Source organism: Papilio machaon, chromosome 3 (assembly GCF_912999745.1).
Source record: "Papilio machaon chromosome 3, ilPapMach1.1, whole genome shotgun sequence".
NCBI lineage: Eukaryota > Metazoa > Arthropoda > Insecta > Lepidoptera > Papilionidae > Papilio > Papilio machaon.
In genome coordinates, this window is record NC_059988.1 from 7,589,461 (window position 1) to 7,610,575 (window position 21,115).

Below are 21,115 nucleotides of genomic sequence, written 5' to 3' on the forward strand. Positions count from 1 at the left end.
AGCTTCTGTATACTGATAAATACGGTGTGATGTATGTGGACAACTGTTATTGGGACCTAATATGTATGGTAAGTTGAATGTCAGTATGGCACAGCTGTCAGTGGGCACGCGCCTTGCTATTACGGCACCTGCAACATTCGCCAGTGCGATTGGTTCGATTCCATCAGCTATGTTCCCACACCGCAATTGAAACCTTCGAATAAGCAACATACCTTTTAAATTATTACAACCTTCTTATGAAAATGCTATTACTAACAAATTATTATACTTTTATAATAACAGCATTTACATTTCATGCTTCATTCACTTCTACGTATAGAATCGTTTTTTTAAGCGATAAAATGTGGTAGTTATTGTATTTTTTTTACTCGAATAACATTTTAACGTTAAATAAAATTTTTCAAATGTCAAGTCATAGTCAAAAGAAATGACGGAATGGAATTGCTTAATCACATAAGAAGAGTAATCGACCATTAAAACATGCGGGATAATATCATATAAGCAAGAACGGAAGTATGCAATTCAATAGGTAGCCCTTCGTTAACCCTTTGTTGATAACCTAAGGGGAATATCAAAGGAGCTATAGTCATTGGAATACGCTTACCGACTTAGCGCCTTTATAAGTGTTCATTTATGTTAAATCCTATAGAGTCTTAAAGTTATTTCGTGTAAGAATAAATTGGGTGTGATTATAATTGGCCTCTCTTCAAATGAATTCAATAGCTTTAAAGTTACGGAAGAAGTGACCTCTTTTCATCTCGAATGAACGTAACGTTTTATTACGTTTACTAAGCTTACTTTTATTAATAAAATTGTATCAAAAGCACATACTAGTTTTTTTAATATGTTGGTAAATCGACGTGTTAGTAGACCAAAGTATGGCGTTGCGTAAAACAAACTTCTATTTCAGTGTTAGGGTTTACAATAAAGTCCTGTCTTGATATGTTAATGCAATAAAAAATAAATATATTGGTACACAATACTCAGGCACTATCCTAAAAATATATATGGAAAACATAAAGATTCTTTGAAATATATGTGTTACCACAAAGCTTTCAATAACAGACGGTCTTCGTGGAAAAGACTACTTTATGGTCAATATTGTTACATTACGCAGTATGTTTAGCGAAGTATGCAATGAATAAAGGACAGGAAATCCACTTCATGGAAACTTGCAAATAAAACGCGTCGCACGCGTCTCTTCATTTCCGCCGGTTATGGTGCAGACTAATAAAGTTTTCGAATTTCTTTTTATTTACATTTGTTTTTAGAAGTTTTTTCTTTATTCGTATATTGTGACTATAAGAACTTGTTAGGCGTTATGTTCAAATGTAAAGGAAAATGTTAAATACAATTTCTATGTTTGGAAAGTCAAGTGTTGTAAAGAAAATTTCCTTAATCTTATTTTTAATAAGTATTTGTATTTAAAAGTCTGTAATAGGCGGTAAGTTGTAAGCCACTGTAACTCTAATTATTTAAAATTCAAAATTATTTAGCCGAATCCCAACAAATGTATCGTAAAAGGTATAATTTTTTCAATACAGCAGATTGAACAAAAGTGATGGAGGATTGATTTATTTTAATAAATGAAGTGATGATTACTAATAAATGAAGTGATATTATTAGGAAATATAGTAATTGCTTTGCCATTTAAAATTCACCACGGCATATATAATAGGTACAAACAAGTTATTTAATCATTTAAAATATCAATACGAACTATTATTACAATTACAATTTATAAATAATAGTAACTAACTTGCACAAGTAAAAATCTATTAAGGACATTATAAACGTCATCATCTATGTATCGATTAATGTTTCGATAACAATGTAGGTATGTATTAAAAACTATTCTATGGTGTCACGGACCTATCTTTGAGGTCACAGAGTTTCGAACGCAAGATAATAGACATGTTATCTAATAAAGCATCTCTTACATCAAACGATTGTGTGAACTGTACTGCATTTACTACAGTGTCGGTGTATTGTTGCTGTATTTGTACGCAATAAGGACATTTCTGTCGACTGTTTGTTCTATTGAATATCATCTTATAAGATTACGTCTATTGTAATCGTATCTAATCTTTTAGAAATAAACGTACAATAACAAAACTATTTTCCGTAGGAAAATAAATAGTCTTAATAGAATCAAATGTATTTTATATATTTCATTTGATAACTAAAACGTATAATTCTGCCTACGTACCTAATAACATGAGCCACGAACAATGAGTGACTTCATTCCGGGTCGAATTTCGTCTACAATAAAGTATTGTTCCAAAGCAATATTCAAAACATCAATGTCAATATTGCATATTGTTTATCTTGTCTCGATTATTGTATCAATGTGTTCCGAACCTTGATTGTAATGTGTCGCGTCTGTTTGAAATATGAACGTGCTGAATAACACAGCTTTCACCCTTGAGTATTGGCCTAGTAAGTTAACGCCTACGTCTTTTAAGCGTTTAAAATAATTTAAATTGATTCATTCAGGTTACATAATGTACATAGGTGTTTGATATTATTTTTACACATGCGTGACTCTTTCTTGTGATACCAGAATCCGTTTTTGTAGGATTTTTCAAGAGATGTTTGTAAAATAATACGTTTTGATTTGGCACTTCTATGTCAATTTTTCGGGTTCTAAATTATTTGTAAGCTTGCTGGTTTGCACAAATTAGTTAACTTTTTTCAAACCCCCTATCCATGAAACGCGTAAAAAAGTAAAATTAACTTTCATTATGTGAATTTCTAAAAAAATACCTGTCTGTTGTTCCTGGAACACGCTCAAAAATAACTGTACAGGTAATTTGTAAGGAAGGCAGGAGCTGCAATTCGTCTTATGTTTACAAATTTCCAAGTAATTCGGTCAGTGACTTAACTTTCGACACACCAATTTATTAACGGTTGATGAAAGATAACAAATCTTGAGTACTTAAACTTGTTTAGATATATTTAAAAAACAAATCATTCGACGTACTCATAGATGTTTTCAAACACGATAAACGATGTTCCTAAAAGTGAATATTTCAATTTATTTGCTGCCGGTGTAACAGAATACTCAGACGGAATGCGCAATGTACGATGCGCTTCACACGTTCTTTTGAAACGTAAGCTTGAACGCGTCAAGTGAGCTTTGTCATTTCGTATTCCAAGCAGAGCCTAGCGCCCATAAAGACGGATACATGTAAATTTTCGTTCTCTAAATGTCCACGTTATTTTATGTCGCTTCCAATACCCTTCTTTGATTAACTTAGTTGTTCTATCTTTTATCAATGCTAATAATAGTGCTATTACGGAGATAATACATTATGATGGAGTTTATTAGTTTATTTTCTTTCTTTACACAAAAAAATTGACATAGCAGATTTAGGCACTTGTTAAGGTTAGGTAAGGTAAATCATTATAGTACGATTGTACGTAAAGATTGATTTCACCTTTTACGTTTTTAAATAACCCTTCGTTAAATAATAAATTGCAATTACGGGCATACAAGCATTAGCTAGATGTGCAAGTTATTCTGTTAAGGAAAAAGGTTTCAGTACTCAGTTACTCATGAATTATTATTTTAAATACAAGGGCCGACGCATCAAAAGCCGTTTAGATTTGCGTTCATAAAGAGCCGTCCGCTGCCTACGTTACATTTGACAACGCGGCTCATATCTATTCCACAACAGTATGCGTTGTAAAGACGGCCGCCCACGCAACAATCAAGCGACAGGAAATAATACTTTTACCGAGACTAACGAACGAGTTACAAAAGATTTAATAAAACACTCCAAAGGAATATCGTTTTGAAATAATGATAACAGTTACTGGTATGAATGTATTGCTAACAATAATCTATTAGTATATGACGGATAGGTTCTCACGCTGCGTGAACTGGTTCAATGCCAATGGTCTGCACAATTGTGTACCTACTATGAGTAATGTAATTAGAGTGTTAGGAACATTACCTATAGGTTTGATGATTTTGCATATACACAATGTTAGGAATGTAAACTGTTGTATCGTTTCATTTTTTCCGCTTCTCCAATTATGTATAATTTTATGATTTTATATTTCTTGTTGCATATTCAAATTTTATTTTTGTGAACTTGTTAACAGAAGGAACTTTTTAATTCACAGTATTTTTCGAGTTGTACTTTAACTAAAACCTTACAATCAAGTCGGCGTGTACTCAAATCCTGGAATATGGTAACCCTAGACTTGAGTGGGGCGACGCCCTTTGTTGCCGGTCGACAACTGACCTTTAGGTTACAGCGTTGGGAAGCAAGGGGAACACTTTACTCTAAAAACAAGAATCATTTACAAATATTTCGAGGATCGGTTAGTGCTAATTTACAATCGGTTAGTACTCTTTGAATTAAAAGAGGATTTTTTACAACTTTTTAAATTCTCTTAAAAGTCAACGTTTACGTGTCCACCTGAATGTGATTTCTAACACTTTGATACAAATAATCTTAAGAAATTCTCGTCAGCTTTGTGTCGTGTCTAATCCTTATAATTGGTGTGGTGTAATCGTTCTTCTTTCATTCTTCGAAACACGTCAGCGCTCGAAGATTCGAAAGTTACGCAAAATCTCGTGAATATCGATGTTTAAATTGTTAAAGTTAAATACTGTTAAGTAACACAAAGCGTTTCGGTAAAAAGTGATTTGAATTTATGTACTTGATAGATATGATCTTATTTTTTTTATTTCCTCGGTTCAATTATTAACATAAATATGTATGGCATACATGTATAATAAGTAGTACATACGTAGTAGTTATATTGTATTGTATACAATAACATACTACAAGGAAGATGGTAGTAGGATATGCTTATAAACAAATCTATTGTACTGTTGAGGTTTGTTTTAAGGTAAGCAAATCGAATAGTAAATAGTTGACAGTATTCCAAGATGGTGGACATTAAACAGAATTGATGTATATAAATACTACTTACGCAAATAGATACACGAGTTAATTCCATCTTGTCATATTAAACATGGTTACGTTTGTCGCTTTAAGAGCAATGAACTTGGACATCCGTAAAATTGATTGTGGAATCTGGATTAATTATTATTCACAAAGTTTAATATTTATCACATAAAAAAATTAAATGTAATTTGGTATAGCCATAAAAGCTGCGAGATCACTACTTCGCTTTTATAAATGTTATACTTATGTTCCGTTATGTATCTAGTTCTAGAGCTTATGTTATTACCTGGTAATAAAACACACTCGTATCTCTATCCATTAACATAAACCGCACACGCAAAACATTTGTTGTTAATGAACTCTTGCAAATGCGTATAATTTAGGTGGACTTAGAACTAGATGATTCATTATATCATCATCATCATCATCAGCTCACTATACGTCCCCACCGAGGGGCTCGGAGCCTACCCCAAGTTAGGGGTGACTAGGCCATAGTCAACCACGCTGGCCAAGTGCGGGTTGGTTGACTTCACACATATCATTGAATTTCTTCTCAGATATGAGCAGGTTGCATCACGATGTTTTCCTTCACCGTAAGAACGTCGGATAAATGTACATATGTAAATCGAAAATCGAAAAACACATTGGTACATGGCGGGATTCGAACCCAGGACCTGCAGATTGCAAGTCAAGTGCTTAAACCCCTGAGCCACCGACGCTCTATTCATTATATAGTTCACTAATTTAGATACAATCTTTTAAGCTTTAAACAAACATTTTACCTTTGTGTATGCATTATATATTTATTTGTTAAATCATTTACAACAAGATGCGGAATCCAAAGAACTGTCGGCCAACATCCGTCATCCCGCCAGCGGTGCCGGCATCCGCACAACGGTTTACGTAATGATAATAAGACGCGCGTCTAACCGGCCTGATACTATGTAACTCTAATGGACAACGTGTCCGCCAATTGAATATATTAAATGGGCTTTAATTGTGTAACTGATACCATTAAGGGGGACTTCTTAATGTAACTCGGTATAAAAATCACAATAAGAAGTGATGTATGAAATGAGATTGGTTTATATATATTTGTGTATTCTATGTTGCTTCCTAGTTTTTGTGTGGTTGCGTTGAAATTGTTGATTTTTAATTTTAGATTTAATTCGATTGATAAAGATAAAAGAGGAATATTATTTCCAATATTAAATCTATATTAAATACTTAACCCAGTTTTATGGCACTACAAAAACAAAATGCACCTATAAAATTCATGAGATCGTAATATTTGAAATTGCTATCGTATTGGAGCGTTTCGTTTAAGGCGCCTGTCCATATCTTGGTGTAAAGCGAGCATGCGTGACTGCGCCGCGCCGGCAATAGTGATTTGGATTGCCGCGGGCTGTCTGGGCAAGATTTTAGATCCCTTTTCTACTAAGAGATAAGCCGCGCGACTTTCGTCGCGCCTGATTCTAGGTGCTATTTCTATGTTTCCACTAATGGTTCTGCAGCTCTAAATAATAGAAACACAAATAGCAGATGCACTCAGCCAGAATCGCACGGCTAATTTCTCAGTGGAAAAGGGATTTCGCAAAGCAGTTGCTTTAAACTTTATTAATATTCAGTAAGCTTTTGCTATTTCACTGTTAAGTCTTAGTCACTGCGACAGATATTAACTAGCTTTATCAGCGGGACGTTGTCTGCAATTTAGATTTTATTATTTTATTGTAGTGCTGGTAAAATAAACTCACACATTTTGTTAAACATTTGAAAGGTCGATAAATAAATTCGTGTTGCTGTTCTCTTGTATACCGTATAGTTAAAGGAAATTCTTCAAAGCTTTTAAACGTAGTTTTGAAGCTCATCTTTAGAAATATTTTAAGTACCAAATCAATTTAACTATGATTAAATATATAAACATTTGACTCAGTCATGAATTTGTATAAATCTCATTACTTTGAATTAAAAGAGGGATCACTGAACCCTTCGCCCACAATGCTAATAGATAATGACGACATCTAAAAATATGTTAAGTCAAAGCACTGACTATTTTGCTCCACGATGCGGCACATTTGCATTTCCGTCAGTCTGTAGGCAGTGATTAAGTATTGCGATACAACTTGCTAAGGCACACTTCACTAAAAAGTTAAAGTTTTACTTGTTTAAAATTTGAATGGACTCTTTAAAGTACTTTCTTTTTATCTGTCTACTAAACATATCTGATTTTAAGTAACGCTTATATTTTGAGAAAGATTACTTTATAAGTTTTCTTTTACTTTGAAAAAATAATTGTAGTGTTTTTGTCAAAGAAAATAGAAGAATCATCATGGAGATCATTTAGTTTATAAAATTTTTCCCTTGTTACCAATCTAAGCTAAGATGACACTAATATTTATATATTTTATGCCACATGTTATATTTAGTCTGCTTTGAAACTCTGAAATCATAATACGTATCATATTTTAATAATCTTTAAGACATATGTAAACTTAACATCCGTTGCAGTTCATCCTTGGTACAGATAGCATATACATTTTTTGAGTATCGTTTATTTTTAATGTGGGTTAGTAGGTTGTTTAAAATTCCGCTTTTTGCCTCGAGTAAGGGGCGTTGCTTTAATCTTCGAACACGATCATCTTTGTAGTGCGTGCAGTTGTATAGTTTTAAATACATTAAAGATATTTTTCATATTGTACATTGCTGATTTTTTCTTTAACAATTATCTCTCTACAAGTGTTGCGCGTACGTGAAATTGCGTAAGTTCAACATAAATTATTTATGTAACGAACTTTTTAAACCATTTATGTTGGATGGCATTTATGTTTCACATTTTAAAGCACGAAATGTTATGTTGTCGGTACATGAGTCAGTGCTTAATAGATTAAATGGAACATATTAATCCATGTAAGCGCGGCGTCGCTCGCAGCTCGAAGCATGAGCGACTTTTATTAGCTGAATAAGTAGTCCAATTGCTGTCATTGTTCTCTCCGTGTACACATGCATTTATGTAATGCTTTTAACTTGTTTGACTCTTTCACTCTCATGTTCTTTGTTCCGATTAACAACCTTGACAAAGAATTTCCAGTAAAGAAATCTAAACTCGTATGTTTTTTTTAAGTCATAGCAATACTTTTAGTACCATGAATTAGTTTGGTCAAAACGGACAACAGCAAAACCGTTTTGTTTTTTAATTTTACATTTCGATGTTTATTCTTTTATTAGTAGTGAATATAAATAGCTCACTTACCAATACTTTAATCTCTAATACTGTTTAACGTAAATATGACTAGTATTACAATTATATATATGTTTGCAGACGGTGCGGCGGTCGCGCAGAGCGGCGCGGCAGTGGGCGTTCCCGCATCCTGGGAGCCGTTCTACTGCGTGCTGCAGCAGGACCGCCGCACTCTCACCGCCTACACCAGCGAGGAACTTGCCGTGAGTATTTTTTTACACTTAATCATTAACTGTCGCATTTAGAATCGTTTAAGGAAGACCCTTAGTGTACAATATATAATTTTAAAATAAATAGTTTCGGACTAGTTCTAAAGTGACTCAAAGTTTATTTATGTATAGATATTAAATACTTATTTTTTTAGAGATAAACATTTTGACATTTTCACTGATAATACAAGATGATGTTATTGCCGACAGTGTTATTATTCACGTAATACAAGACTTTGTTCACAATATGTAAAATGTTTTATAGTGCGAAGTTTAGTATCATGTTTGACTTGCATTTCGCAGACTATTTTGAAATCGTTTTGCCGCGAATGCTATATACTTAAATTGTCTATTTCGATGCCGGGCCCGCGATACGATTGTGTGGTTGCGTTCCCGAGGCTCTTTTGCGTGCATTCTTCTGCGTTTACACCGCTTCAGATAACAAAATTGATGCAATTTATTGAAGAATTGTGCAAGCGTAAACTATTTTCAATTTAAACGTGTCTAAAGAAGACAAAAATAAATATTCCATTGTATGTTTTAATAAAATCGGTAAAGTTTTTTTTTTTGTTTTATTTAAAATAGCTTTAAGTAAATGAAGATTTTAAAACTCTTTTCATTTTGATATTTTTCTTGTCATCAGTAAATAGTGTGAATGTTAAGTGACTCAGCAAAGTTGTCCAAGCGTTTATATTAAGTTGCATAATACTACATTTAATACATTCAATCATTGGTATAATTTATGTATAAGTACTAATTTTTAAGTGAATTTCTCATGTGTGAAAACTATAGGTTGTTAAAATTTTACGTAGTTTTATTATTGAGCGATAGTAAATATTATTAGCAAAATTAACAAAGTTTTCATTTGGTTACTTCTTTAAGGTAATATCAATTAAAAATAGGTGGTACATTTCTAGTGTTGTTTATAATTTAAATAATCTAGATATTACGAAGTTCATTACACGAGAAAATGCCATTACGATGCTATTAATTAGTAATTAATAATATTACAGTCCAGTACTGCCGTGTTAAGGTTTAATCAGACTTCATCGGCCAGTTATTAAAGCAAGTAAAAATTATAAACAAGGTTCTCTTGCAGCGAAACGAAACTATTTCGTCCATTGATTTACCTTGTACTGTATGTTAAGTGCACGTTTTTGTGACACGTTCGAGGACATGAACATTTTCAGTCGACACGGGCAAATCATTAAAAACCGCTTTCATTATGGAAAAAACCGGACGTGGGTGTATTACAAAATATGATTTCAATAGAGCGTGAACTGTAGTATGTGCTATACTCGTTCTCAATTCACATTCAACATTACACGCAAATCATTTCATAAAGGTAAATATATGTTTATCTGTTTGTTTACAATGATACTTCTCTAGACGTTGGTTTCTGAGACCAAAATCTCTGTAGAAAACATATCGTCACTTCTGTCATTATTTTTTAGAAAACAGAAATAACGGTATAGTTTAAACGGGTATTTTTGTCTCAGAAACCCACGGTAAGTAAATTAAGTTTGTCCTTAACCGCTTGTTAATTGTCAGACATAGCTATTTATAGATCAAAATATAATAAAAAATATTTTTTACTTATATGTGAAAAAAGGATATGCGTAAAAAGGGAGTTAATTCAGATATGACATCCGATAGAGGTGCCAGGAGATGAAGGAAGAGTATATAGTATACTCATTGTGCCGACCTCCATAGGAACAAGGTTGATGATTTTTTAATGTTGACACTATTCTTAACTTTTTGTCATTGTCGATTCCGATCATTGTTTTGATTTGTTAGTTACGCTTTCATAAGCTTGTTAACTTAACTTGTTTTGTTTTCATCGCCTCTTTGAATGACTGAATCGGATAATGCAAGTAATTTCTCAACGTGATGATTGCTAGTTAACTGTCTAACGTAAGCTTTATTTCAAGTGATAATTTTTATTGCACTTAATTGTTTTAGATTGTCACTGGTTTATTATATTGATAGGATTTGAGTAAGAATATCAGAACATTTTTAAGTAAACAGTAAGTTTTACAAGTAACTGATAATTGATGCTAAAATAATTTTAGGTATACAAGTAATTTAGCGGTAAGACGATAATGTGATCATTTAGGAAGTAATCCCTACAAATTCCAAAATAGCACGGATGTCATTAAGATTACTCGTTCCGGAACGTTGTGCTAATGGGCGTAGCCGTCAGGTCGTGAGCGTGCACTTACACCGTGTAATCTAATAGTATACTGTACTAAGGAATACTTGTATTTATGGTGAACCTCCGTAGGGTAAAGGGCAGGAAGATGTTGATGTGATAAACAATTCAATGTTTAAAGATAATTTAATATTGAAATCTTTAGACATTATCAACAAAACATGTTAACGTTTTTTTTCCAATTTAATATTATTTGAGACAAGGTTTAACTGGACATAATAATTAACAGTGGTAGATTCCGCAACAACAATATTTGTTGGGTGCACGAATGGGCAGAGTCAACCAGTAAAATACCAAGACCACACAGAAGACAGGCGAGAAGTGGCAGCAATTCCGCGTTTCGTCTGATGAGTTTGCGTGCCGTTGCTGATGTATTTCTTTCTTAGTAATAAATGATATAGTTTGTTATGTAATGTCTCAACAATAAGTTATTAAGTAAATCACGTAAGGAACGTAGTAATAAGTTATTTGATTACAGATTAGTCGCATATAAAGCACTCCTTAGACAATATTTATCGAATGTGTGTTTCAATGTCAATCATAAGCGCGAGCCAGAAAATTAAGTTCTTAGAAAGCTGACGATTGACGTCTAGCTGGCATTTTCTTTAAAAATGTGACCGATATACGGTGAAAAGCCGATGGAAGTGTTTGTGCCCAGGGACCGGTTAACCCTAATCATGCGAGTGAAAGTGCGTTTAAGTGTCAGACGTATGCGTGCGGTCTCTCAGAGCATCGCGCACTGTTTGAGTTCTGATTATCATTATTACTATAATTACGGGTGAACGGAATCAGGTGTGTTGCGTCACCGGTTCGCTGGAACTTATTATGGTAAACATTTCCAAGTCTGGGCAAATGTTTTAGTCTGCATTGTCTGGGTCGATTTTTATGAATTTTACGTATTGCTCTTCATTAATTTTGATTCGAAGAAAGTTCAGTTCGTCTTATTAAAACAACTGTATGAAATAATTATAAATAATTTACTAAAACTCATTCTCGAAGTTTTTATTGAATAGAGTTTTCTTTTTTTTAACAGGAAATAAGTTTCCTAAGGGTAATACCCATAATACGAGTAATACTTACTGCTGTAATATTACTTTTTTCCTATAGCTTTTGCGATCGAATTTATGTATCTTAATAATTGCGCCTTTGTGGTACCTTGTCCAAATTGAGCTCAGCAAAAGTACACCTACGTGTGCCCCAAAGCAGGATGTCTTCAAACAATGAGAACGGAAACAGCAAGTGACTGTTCCGCTTTGGAAGATGAATGATGTTTTAACCAGCACATACTCGAGCTGAAGTGTGTCGATGTTCCCCATTCACACTTCTTCCTACTCCAATTAGAAGTTGCTATTAACAAGATCTTATCTGAGTTTTTTTATTTAGACTCCTCTATGTTTAAATACCAATTGTAATATTTTATGTAGAACGTAATTTAAACAAGAATAACTACTGAAATCTACCACAATTACAAAATAATAAATACATGCTTTATTACAATACAGATTAATCGAATAACTTATATGCATATTAATCTTTTATTTTTCTTGTTACACGCAAACGGACAGTCGTTCCCAGGATTCTATGTGGATCGAAAGGTAAGATTAGTTCTGTGAGTGTTGAGTTCGTTGTGAAATATCATTAAATTTGTCTGTTTGATACTAAACAATTTAAGTTATAGCAATGTGCCAAGTTTTATTTTATTCCGCATTTTCATTATAATGATGTTTTGTATTGCGTGATCATTTTCTCCCTTTCATTGTATTTAAATCAATGTTTCTCATAATATGACATCTTTATTCTCGTACTATGACAGTAAATAATGCCTGTAATTACTAAAAGTCAGCTTTTTACGTCGATATTAAGAACTAAAAGATTGAAATATAATATCTTTTTGCAATACTAAGGTTAATTATCTAACTATATAAATAGTTTAGTGTCGTACAATTTTATGGTTTACGGACATATATACTTATGAGGCTTTGTAATAGATATGTGACTCCTCCATAGACATGTGTGATAATGGAGGAACACAGCTAACTCTAAACTACACACTCTAAACATAATGACCACAATACCATAAGGGTTGGAATTGAAAACGATAAACTTACATTTAAATGGCGACAGTGCGGATCATGTACAGACGTAAATAAAGCGAGTTGCGTACAATTTTGTTATTGTATATTTGATTTTCCGATTCTTGGAAGCGTTGTCCATATGGCGCATGGCGTCGTACTCAAATGGGAACATTCTCTGTAATGGCGGCCATGTGCGCCGGACCACGGCGAACTTCAACCGCCAAATGCCTTGTGTGATTTAATAACATCAAACTTAATATACATTTTTTTTTCATCATCCAGCAAATGGCGTGACACCAGATTTTTAAATATATAAAAAATCGTAGTACTGAGTACTGAGAAGTATCAACTGTAATTTATTTTTAACCATGCAGCATATTAAGGTAGCTTTTATGCTTTACCTAAACATTGTTAATCTAGGCAACTGTGTTAAATATTACATATTCGTATTATACACACAACTCTTATATGTACGGAAAAATAAATTTTACCTACTTCAACTTTGCAATGCAATCATTCTTTCAAGATCTAGCAAATTAATATCATTCCAATACTGATAGCTTTACGACCTTATGCCATGCAACTTCTTTCATGTCTATAAGTAAAGTTCTGGACAGTTTTATTTTCAGACCAAAAATATCCTTGCAATTTTATTTTTACTGTAATTTTAAAACAATAGAGCAGGTTTATGTCCATCTTTGTGATAATAAATCGCACTCACTGTGTCGATATATTCACTTAGCGATATTTTTATAACTGGTTTGTAGCAAAGCTTGCGATTTTTAAAGCGTAATAAATAAAAAAATAATTTAATTTAATTTTCTTACAATTCAGTATAAGAAATTCCATGCCCCATTTAATATTGCAATAAACAAGCATGTATGCGATATTTGTGTACATGACTGTTATTAATTAATGGATCTCTTCCAATTAACTTTACTTCAAGTGATAACACCATACGACATTTGTCAATTAATTTTATCAGGTCAACTTGTAATAAGCATCTCGTTCCTGGGAATCTGAATTTCCTTATGAGTTTTACTTGCTCTATGTGTGTGTGTGTAGTTGGATTCTATATCTTATAGTATATACTTATGCGTATCAATACTAAATCCTTTTATAATGTACATACATATAATGTACGAGTATAATACACATCTAGTACTCTATAGTTTCATCGGCCGCTAAGTTTATTTACACCACGATTGAAAATGAAACCAATAGCATCTGTTAGTCCGGCCCTGGGTTAGAAGGTTAAAATATTTCAACTGTTAACAGTCAATTTATCATAATACTGCAAGTGTATTTGAGCGAACCGCTCTGACTCATTTCCAACGGTGTCGCTGAACTCGCGTTCAAAAGGCGATTATATTTACCTTTTGCTTTGTTAAGTTCAGTAAACCACGTATTTTGAATATGTAATTTACTCCTCGTGAGTTTTCATTGCCCAAACATGTGTACATAACATATGTCATATTGTTATCTCATTTTCCTCACGTACAAGGAAAATGGATGACGATATATTTTTGGATAGTTATACATTTGGGTGAAGTTATAAGATTAGCCTAAGAAAACGGTTACTTAACTTAAAATGTAAGCTTATCGCTCATTAATGAAATAAAAGCCACTACGAAACATAAAACTGATGTTACATTTTCCAAACATGGAAGAAACCGCCGATAATCCTCGCAGTTGAATTCACCCTTTATGGCGACACAACGCCCTTATAAAATATTCTTCATGGCGTAGTAAAATAAAATAACAGCCCCGATTGAATAAAGCCTCTTTGATTCAATCGACAATAAAACAATAAAGGACCGTGAATTGTGGGCACAGCACTCGTAGATAGTCAATGTGTCTCTTGAATATCGAGTGACCGTCTCTTTTATTAACCACTGCATCGCATTGGCTTGCTTCTATTTTCGTACTCTTGCATTATTGTGCCTATTTTAAAACATGCCTTATATAAGCTTGTTATTACGAAGTGGTTTTAGATTTAAAAGCTTTTCTATCTTAATGCGATCACCATTTCCTACTCCCGAACTAGAAACATAATTAAAACTGTTATCAGATTTATTAGACGTGATAATTTGTACCTGTCGCATTCTATATTCAATTCTTACGTAGTATTTGTACTTTTTTTGAGTGGTTTTCACTTTGTCATTATGACGTTCTTAAGTTTAAAACGGGAAACTAAGGTCTACTGGTTAATAGATATCTCTAAAAACAATCCATATTGTTCTGCACCCTCTGCAATAAAAACTGGTTGGTATTACCAAAAGAAGTTAACTGCTGCATTGAGGAGTAATTTATGCATATTAATTAAATTTTGAACTGTGGTATTTTTAATGCGAAATTAATTAAAAGGCTATCTCATCTGTCAATTACAAAAAATTTTAAAAGTTAATTTATCTTAAAATCACTTCTAAAAAACATCAATATGGTACCAAGCTCTGAATTCTTCCCTTCAAGAATAAATCTGAACCGTGGTGAAATTTTGTTTTAGGAATGTTATTTCAACATACAACATTTAAAAATTTAAATCAAAAACTTTCTCAAACATTAGAACAAGCTTCCTAACTTTTTTTTCGTACAAAGAAAGTGCATACTTTAGCATAATTTGCAAATTATGATGTATCTTAGAATAGTGATTCCTAAAGGTTTAGAAGACACTTGGCAACAGACACTGACGGAGGCGTGTGAGCATCTACAAGCACATTACCATACAAAGAGATGGTACTAACATTGTTTTTGATAATGTAGGCGAGGCGTAAACTTAGAAACACATTGATCTCTCTTCAATAAATACCTTCGACAAGTTTAAAATCCGCACCCATACCGATGTTAGAATAGTAACGGTATCAAATGTACATACTTACTTGTATATTTAATATAGCTGTAACGGACACGGATTCATTAGAAATACAACGACTGTCCTGTTAGACTCCTTTTATCCGAACTCATTGCTTTGATTCACTCGTTATATTTCTAAAGTTGATGTTAAATGCTTTATCACAACAATGTGTTGTTATTTCATAATAATATTTTTAGTTTTTTAAGCTGAATTTTGGAGATTAATATTTTATTTAATTTGGATACCAGTTTTTAAAGTTTTACAATTTCCAATCAGTTTGAAGTATTTTTTGTGCGGTCCATTGATGTTAAATAATTCCTATAGTCCTGTATAATATTAATATTAAAAATTGTTATTACTGGCATGAATAATTCTGTTGTTCAGAGAAGAGAATGCGGCGCGTGTAGTCCTTGGCCGGGTCGAAGTGGCATCTGCCCAAAGCATGCGTAATTAATTTGTGGACAAGTTTTTGTCTGCATATTCCTCGAGCGTGACGTAATTTTCTGATGTGTTATATTTAGTACATTAATAAAGTGAATTAATAATAACAGTGTGTGTTTTTGTATCTTTGCAGTTTCCAAGAACAGCATCGTAACTAATCTAAACGTTGCACAGATAATAATTTTTTATTAGGAGATAAAACTGAAATTGTTCCATAAGTATTAAAAAAAAACGAAGGAAAAGAAAGAACCAGTTTATTTTGGCTTAATTTTAACAGAAATGTCGAAGTTATGAATATATATGTATTTTAAAGTTCAGAAAGCTTACATAATTTATAACTTATTCAAATAACGGCTTAATAAACGAATAAACAGAAAAATGTACATCTAGATTATATAATGATTGTGTGATTTTACATATAGAAGTAAAGTTGACTATTAAATAAATAATAGCCATTAAGAATGAGCTCAAACCTGATCTCAGCTTATCACACTATACTGGTTTCATATTTGCTTACACAATTTGCATAAAAAAAACTATGTTGTAAGTAAAACTGGGAAGCGATTACACTCTTCAAGTTTACGTAAGTTTAAATATTGGTTTAAATCGAATGGAAATTAGGAGTAATTAGTTAAATACTTACTTTTTAATAACTTAAGCTAAAATTTACATCGCCCTTAATTTTATCAAGTCTCCAACAAGCTACATTGGGATGATACTCGTATTCTCTTACAAGCGTTAACAAGTTTTTGCAGCAATTGTTTTGGTCCCGATGACGACACGAAATGTTGAGTCGGTGACGTCATTCAATAATGTGTTCCCTTTTATATCTAACTAAAACAATTCCACTCATAAATTTAAATGAACAAAGAAACAATGTGTAATTACAGTCTAATTTTAACTAAAATATATCTTTACTTGGATAGTTAACGTAAACATTATAGTTTTGGGCCTCGGTAGTTAATATTTTATCTAAACAATCCGAACAGATGAATCATTATGTGATTTCAATTTATATGGGGTCGTCGTAAGTTTTTTATCTGTGGTAATGTGCGATCATTTTTTGGGGCTTTTTATAGATGTCTATATGCGGACGTGTTGTCGGACGCTTGTTTATGCTGTATGCATCTCGTCTTCTCAACTTCTTGTAAGTGGGTCACACTCGATGAGTCGGATGTTGTGAAGCTAATTAGGACTTTCGTCTTTTTGTTAAATGGGAACTTGTCTGACTATATACTACACATACATTCGTAACATGCATGTTTGTGCTATATTTTATAACTTGATTGACTCTCAACATAATTGAAATATTACAAATGTTTAAAATTATCTATACAACTTTGAAACTTTCTAGACAAAACAAAAGTCGTTGGTGAATGTTTATTTGCTGTTCTCTCCTCTCCTTTCTGTATTCTCCATCTACGCGGTTTGTATTTGCTACCTGTATTTTTCTAAAATAGCCACAGATGAAAGCTATACCTGTTATCTTGGAAACAATTCGCCGTCTTCAGAGTTCAAGGCATACTGGTCGACCCTTGTTACGAAACATGTTTGGTTGTGTTTCGTAACTTTTTTTTATTTAATATTAAAAAACAACTTTAGCATTCAACTGGTGATTTATAATCTTTAAAATATAACCTACTTTCACGTTCGCCCTTCTGCCTTAAAATGATTATAGTTATGTATATCAAAATAAACAGCACCTGATGTGCCCCAGCATAATTCACTTTTGTAGAAAAATAATAAATTACTATTATTTTTACTTCTTAAAAATGGTCGACCAGAAACCTATGGTGTAACATTTAGCTATTTAAAAGCATGTCATTATCTCTCGATTTAAACGGGTACAACACACTTTTAGAACTCACGGTTTGCTAAGCGTTAAATTATATTCTGAATATATTATGTTATGGTGACATTTTATATATTTATGTTAATTTGTGATGTTGGCACATAATCAAAATTTGTTTTATCGAAATTAAAAGCTGACCTCTTCTGTCCTATAATCAATTTCATTGCGAAAGTTTACTGGTTTATATAAGAAACGAAAGGAAAACTAGCATCTAATATTGACGCTAGCTAAAAATTCTAAATTTCTTTCTATTCTTTTAAAATCTATATCGTTCATGATCAATCCACATGGTGTCAGGTGACTGGTCAATTGAGAACACGTGAGAAACAATCCATTCTTAAGGCTTTAGTCATTATCGTAAACTTGAACTTATATCTTGTAAAGAATCTATAACATTTCTTTATATGTCATATTGTGTTAAATGTTACATAAAACAAATTATACAATAAATGATTTTTTGTAATTCTAAGAATAAAATAAGTTTAATATTTATTAAACACTCGGAATGATTACTTCAAAGGTATTTTCAAAGGGATTTATAGAAATTAAACTATTTATTGGATTACCAAAGCTTGTTTTTTTTCAATTTAAGAAAATGTCAACTGTTGAAGTCAAATCGCATCAGTTTACAAAATTCGCTATAAACGAACCGCAATTTACAACCGTCTAAAAATCTGCTATTAGGTAGTTCGTTTATAGCGGCACTAAGTAATTACTTGTGTAATTACACATCTGCCAATAATGTCACTCGAGAGTTGCTTAATTTGTTTCGCACGCATTGCAAGCGGTTGCACTACTCCCAGCACAACAACAGTAATTACACTGCAGGGATCGACTACACACAACTATTAATGGAACCCTTAATGTCATAACTCCTTCATTACTCCTAATGACTTATTCTGGTCATCCATTTCTTATTGCATCGCCTTGTGAATTCAGCAACATAGCGTGTAACACCAAGTCATATTAATTTGCTTTGACCTTAAATGTTGAACTTTTTTTGTTAAAATAATTTCTAATGTTGGATATTTGTAATCTTTCTCTTTTAGAATAAAGTCGTGGTTCTCTTCACGATCACGATATTAGTTCCTGAAGTTGCCTTCGTTCACGATTATTTGTATAATACGATATCTGTTGTCACTGTTAACAATTTTACCATAGAAACATCTTCGTATTATTTAACCTAGTTTAATACAAATCTATATATATATAAAAGAAAGTCGTGTTAGTTACACTATTTATAACTCAAGAACGGCTGAATAAATTTGACTGAAAATTGGTGGGCAGGAAGCTTAGAACCAGGAAACGGACATAGGATAATTTTTACCCCGTTTTCTATTTTCTATTCCGCGCGGACGGAGTCGCGGGTAAAAGCTAGTCTTACATATTATATACATTTATATACTATATACATACATAGTCCTTATAGTATTCATAAAGATTCACATCCGTCGAACAATGTTTTTAATCTATATCTATATATATAAAAGAAAGTCGTGTTAGTTACACCATTTATAACTCAAGAACGGCTGAATCGATTTGACTGAAAATTGGTGAGCAGGTAGCTTAGAACCAGGAATAGGACATAGGATAATTTTTACCCCGTTTTTTTTTTTGAGTCGCGGGAAAAAGCTAGTTTCAAATATTAATGTGAAACCCAAATTCCAAATTTCATCATCCTGACTTTCAAATTTGAACACACAGCTTTCATAAACAGTGTCTTTGATATTAAAATTTGTAAGCATATTCTATTGATTGTGGATCAAAATTAAATTTTATAGTCTTAAAGCTTAGTTTTTTTTTATAAATGTCAAAGTCGGTTGAAATTAAGTAAATGCTGAAATATATTTAATTATTTGCATTAAATCCGGTTGAATTTGCATAATTTAGTTCACTAAGCAGTGTTATACTTAAGGAAAAAACAAACTGTGACCCGAGAAGACAAGAGACAAAAAGGAGTCGTCACCATTATTTTCTGATATTCATAACATGATTCATTTGCGGTTTTATTAACCTTTTGACAGCAGCTCGTATTAAACTTTAAAGTTATTGCCTTGGTCAGAAAAATCTACACTGAGGGGTTGTTTAATTGACCAATAAATGACTCTGAGTTTTATAAAAACATGTTTGACACATGAAACGAGCTAATTTTGTTTTCATGTCGCAAGCGATACTGTTACCCGCTCGTTGCTTCCTGAGTTTGTTTGAGAATTGCATGTTTTTTATAAGGGCAATAAATACAATAATCGTACAGAAATATTTAATGTTAAATATCAAAGGAATAAAATAAGATACAACGTTGTTGATAATTATTTTATCGTAAGAATTAACAAATGTGTTCATTGTCGACAGCAATCAACGAATAACAATGGGGAATATTCAACTCGAAGTCTGCCTCGGGTAAGAATAGATGCCGGCTCGAACGCGGGAACCGCTGGAGTACGATTGCGATGCTGGGCAGCACCACCATCTATCACCGAGGAGGAAGTTGAAGACGAAATCGAAGAAGATGCCGTGTCTTTACGAGCTGTGCCCGTTCAAGGTAAGCTTTTTTATTAATTACTTAATAGAGAGGGCATTTTAATTGACGGATGATTCCTTCATTTTGTTCGTAGTGCCATCTAGCGTCGAATAGCTAAAACTATACATACTCAAGTTAGATGAAATTTAGCTAGTTCAGGATAGATGGCGACACTAGTTTTTTTTTTTTTAATAAAACACGTAATTATAAATATTAGTGAAAAAAAATTAATATTGTATAATAATTTTTACTTAAATACGTCTATTAGCTTGTTTTTATGTAGTAGTATAATAGGAATTATTTTACATAAATGAAAAATAGAGGTTTTTTAAAGAACTGAATATAAAAGATGTCTGCCACTTCATTATAGTCGGTTAGTCGGTATTCGAGCGAGGAAAACCAGCAGTATTTTCAGACGATGCGGAGATGCCTTATTTAAAAAAATCTTTTGTAAGGACTCTTCAGACGGAAGGATATCTGTTCAAAACTACAGCTAGACATTTGTATGTACTTACTCAGAAATGTGACTCGAATACGACGTTGTAGTCTGGCTTGTTGAGTCGTAGTTTTATGTCTTCCGTATTTATAATTCCAAGCACTAGTCACTTCTATTTCATACCTTATGTTGAGAGTTTTTGTCAGATGTACAGGTGATTTCATTACATTTCGCTTTAAAATCATGAAAATATGTTTTAATAATGTAATAAACTATATTCAATGATAATATCGATGAAATGAACAGTATCTGCTTTTTAAGCTTTTTAAATAATCTCACTAACAAAAATATT

General features: G+C 32.6%; 1 protein-coding gene across 4 annotated transcripts in view; it reads left to right on the forward strand.

The window, feature by feature from the left end:
- LOC106719561 (ras GTPase-activating protein raskol) overlaps positions 1–21,115 on the forward strand; it is a 132,978-nt gene that overhangs the window by 33,817 nt on the left and 78,046 nt on the right. For 3 of the 4 annotated variants that reach the window (XM_045686442.1, XM_045686440.1, XM_045686439.1), the window contains 3 exons: positions 8,245–8,366; positions 12,150–12,179; positions 20,159–20,348. In XM_045686442.1, the coding sequence (XP_045542398.1) occupies positions 8,245–8,366; positions 12,150–12,179; positions 20,159–20,348 (342 nt within the window). The remainder of the gene's footprint in view (positions 1–8,244; positions 8,367–12,149; positions 12,180–20,158; positions 20,349–21,115) is intronic. The other variant, XM_045686441.1, reaches the window with a different exon arrangement.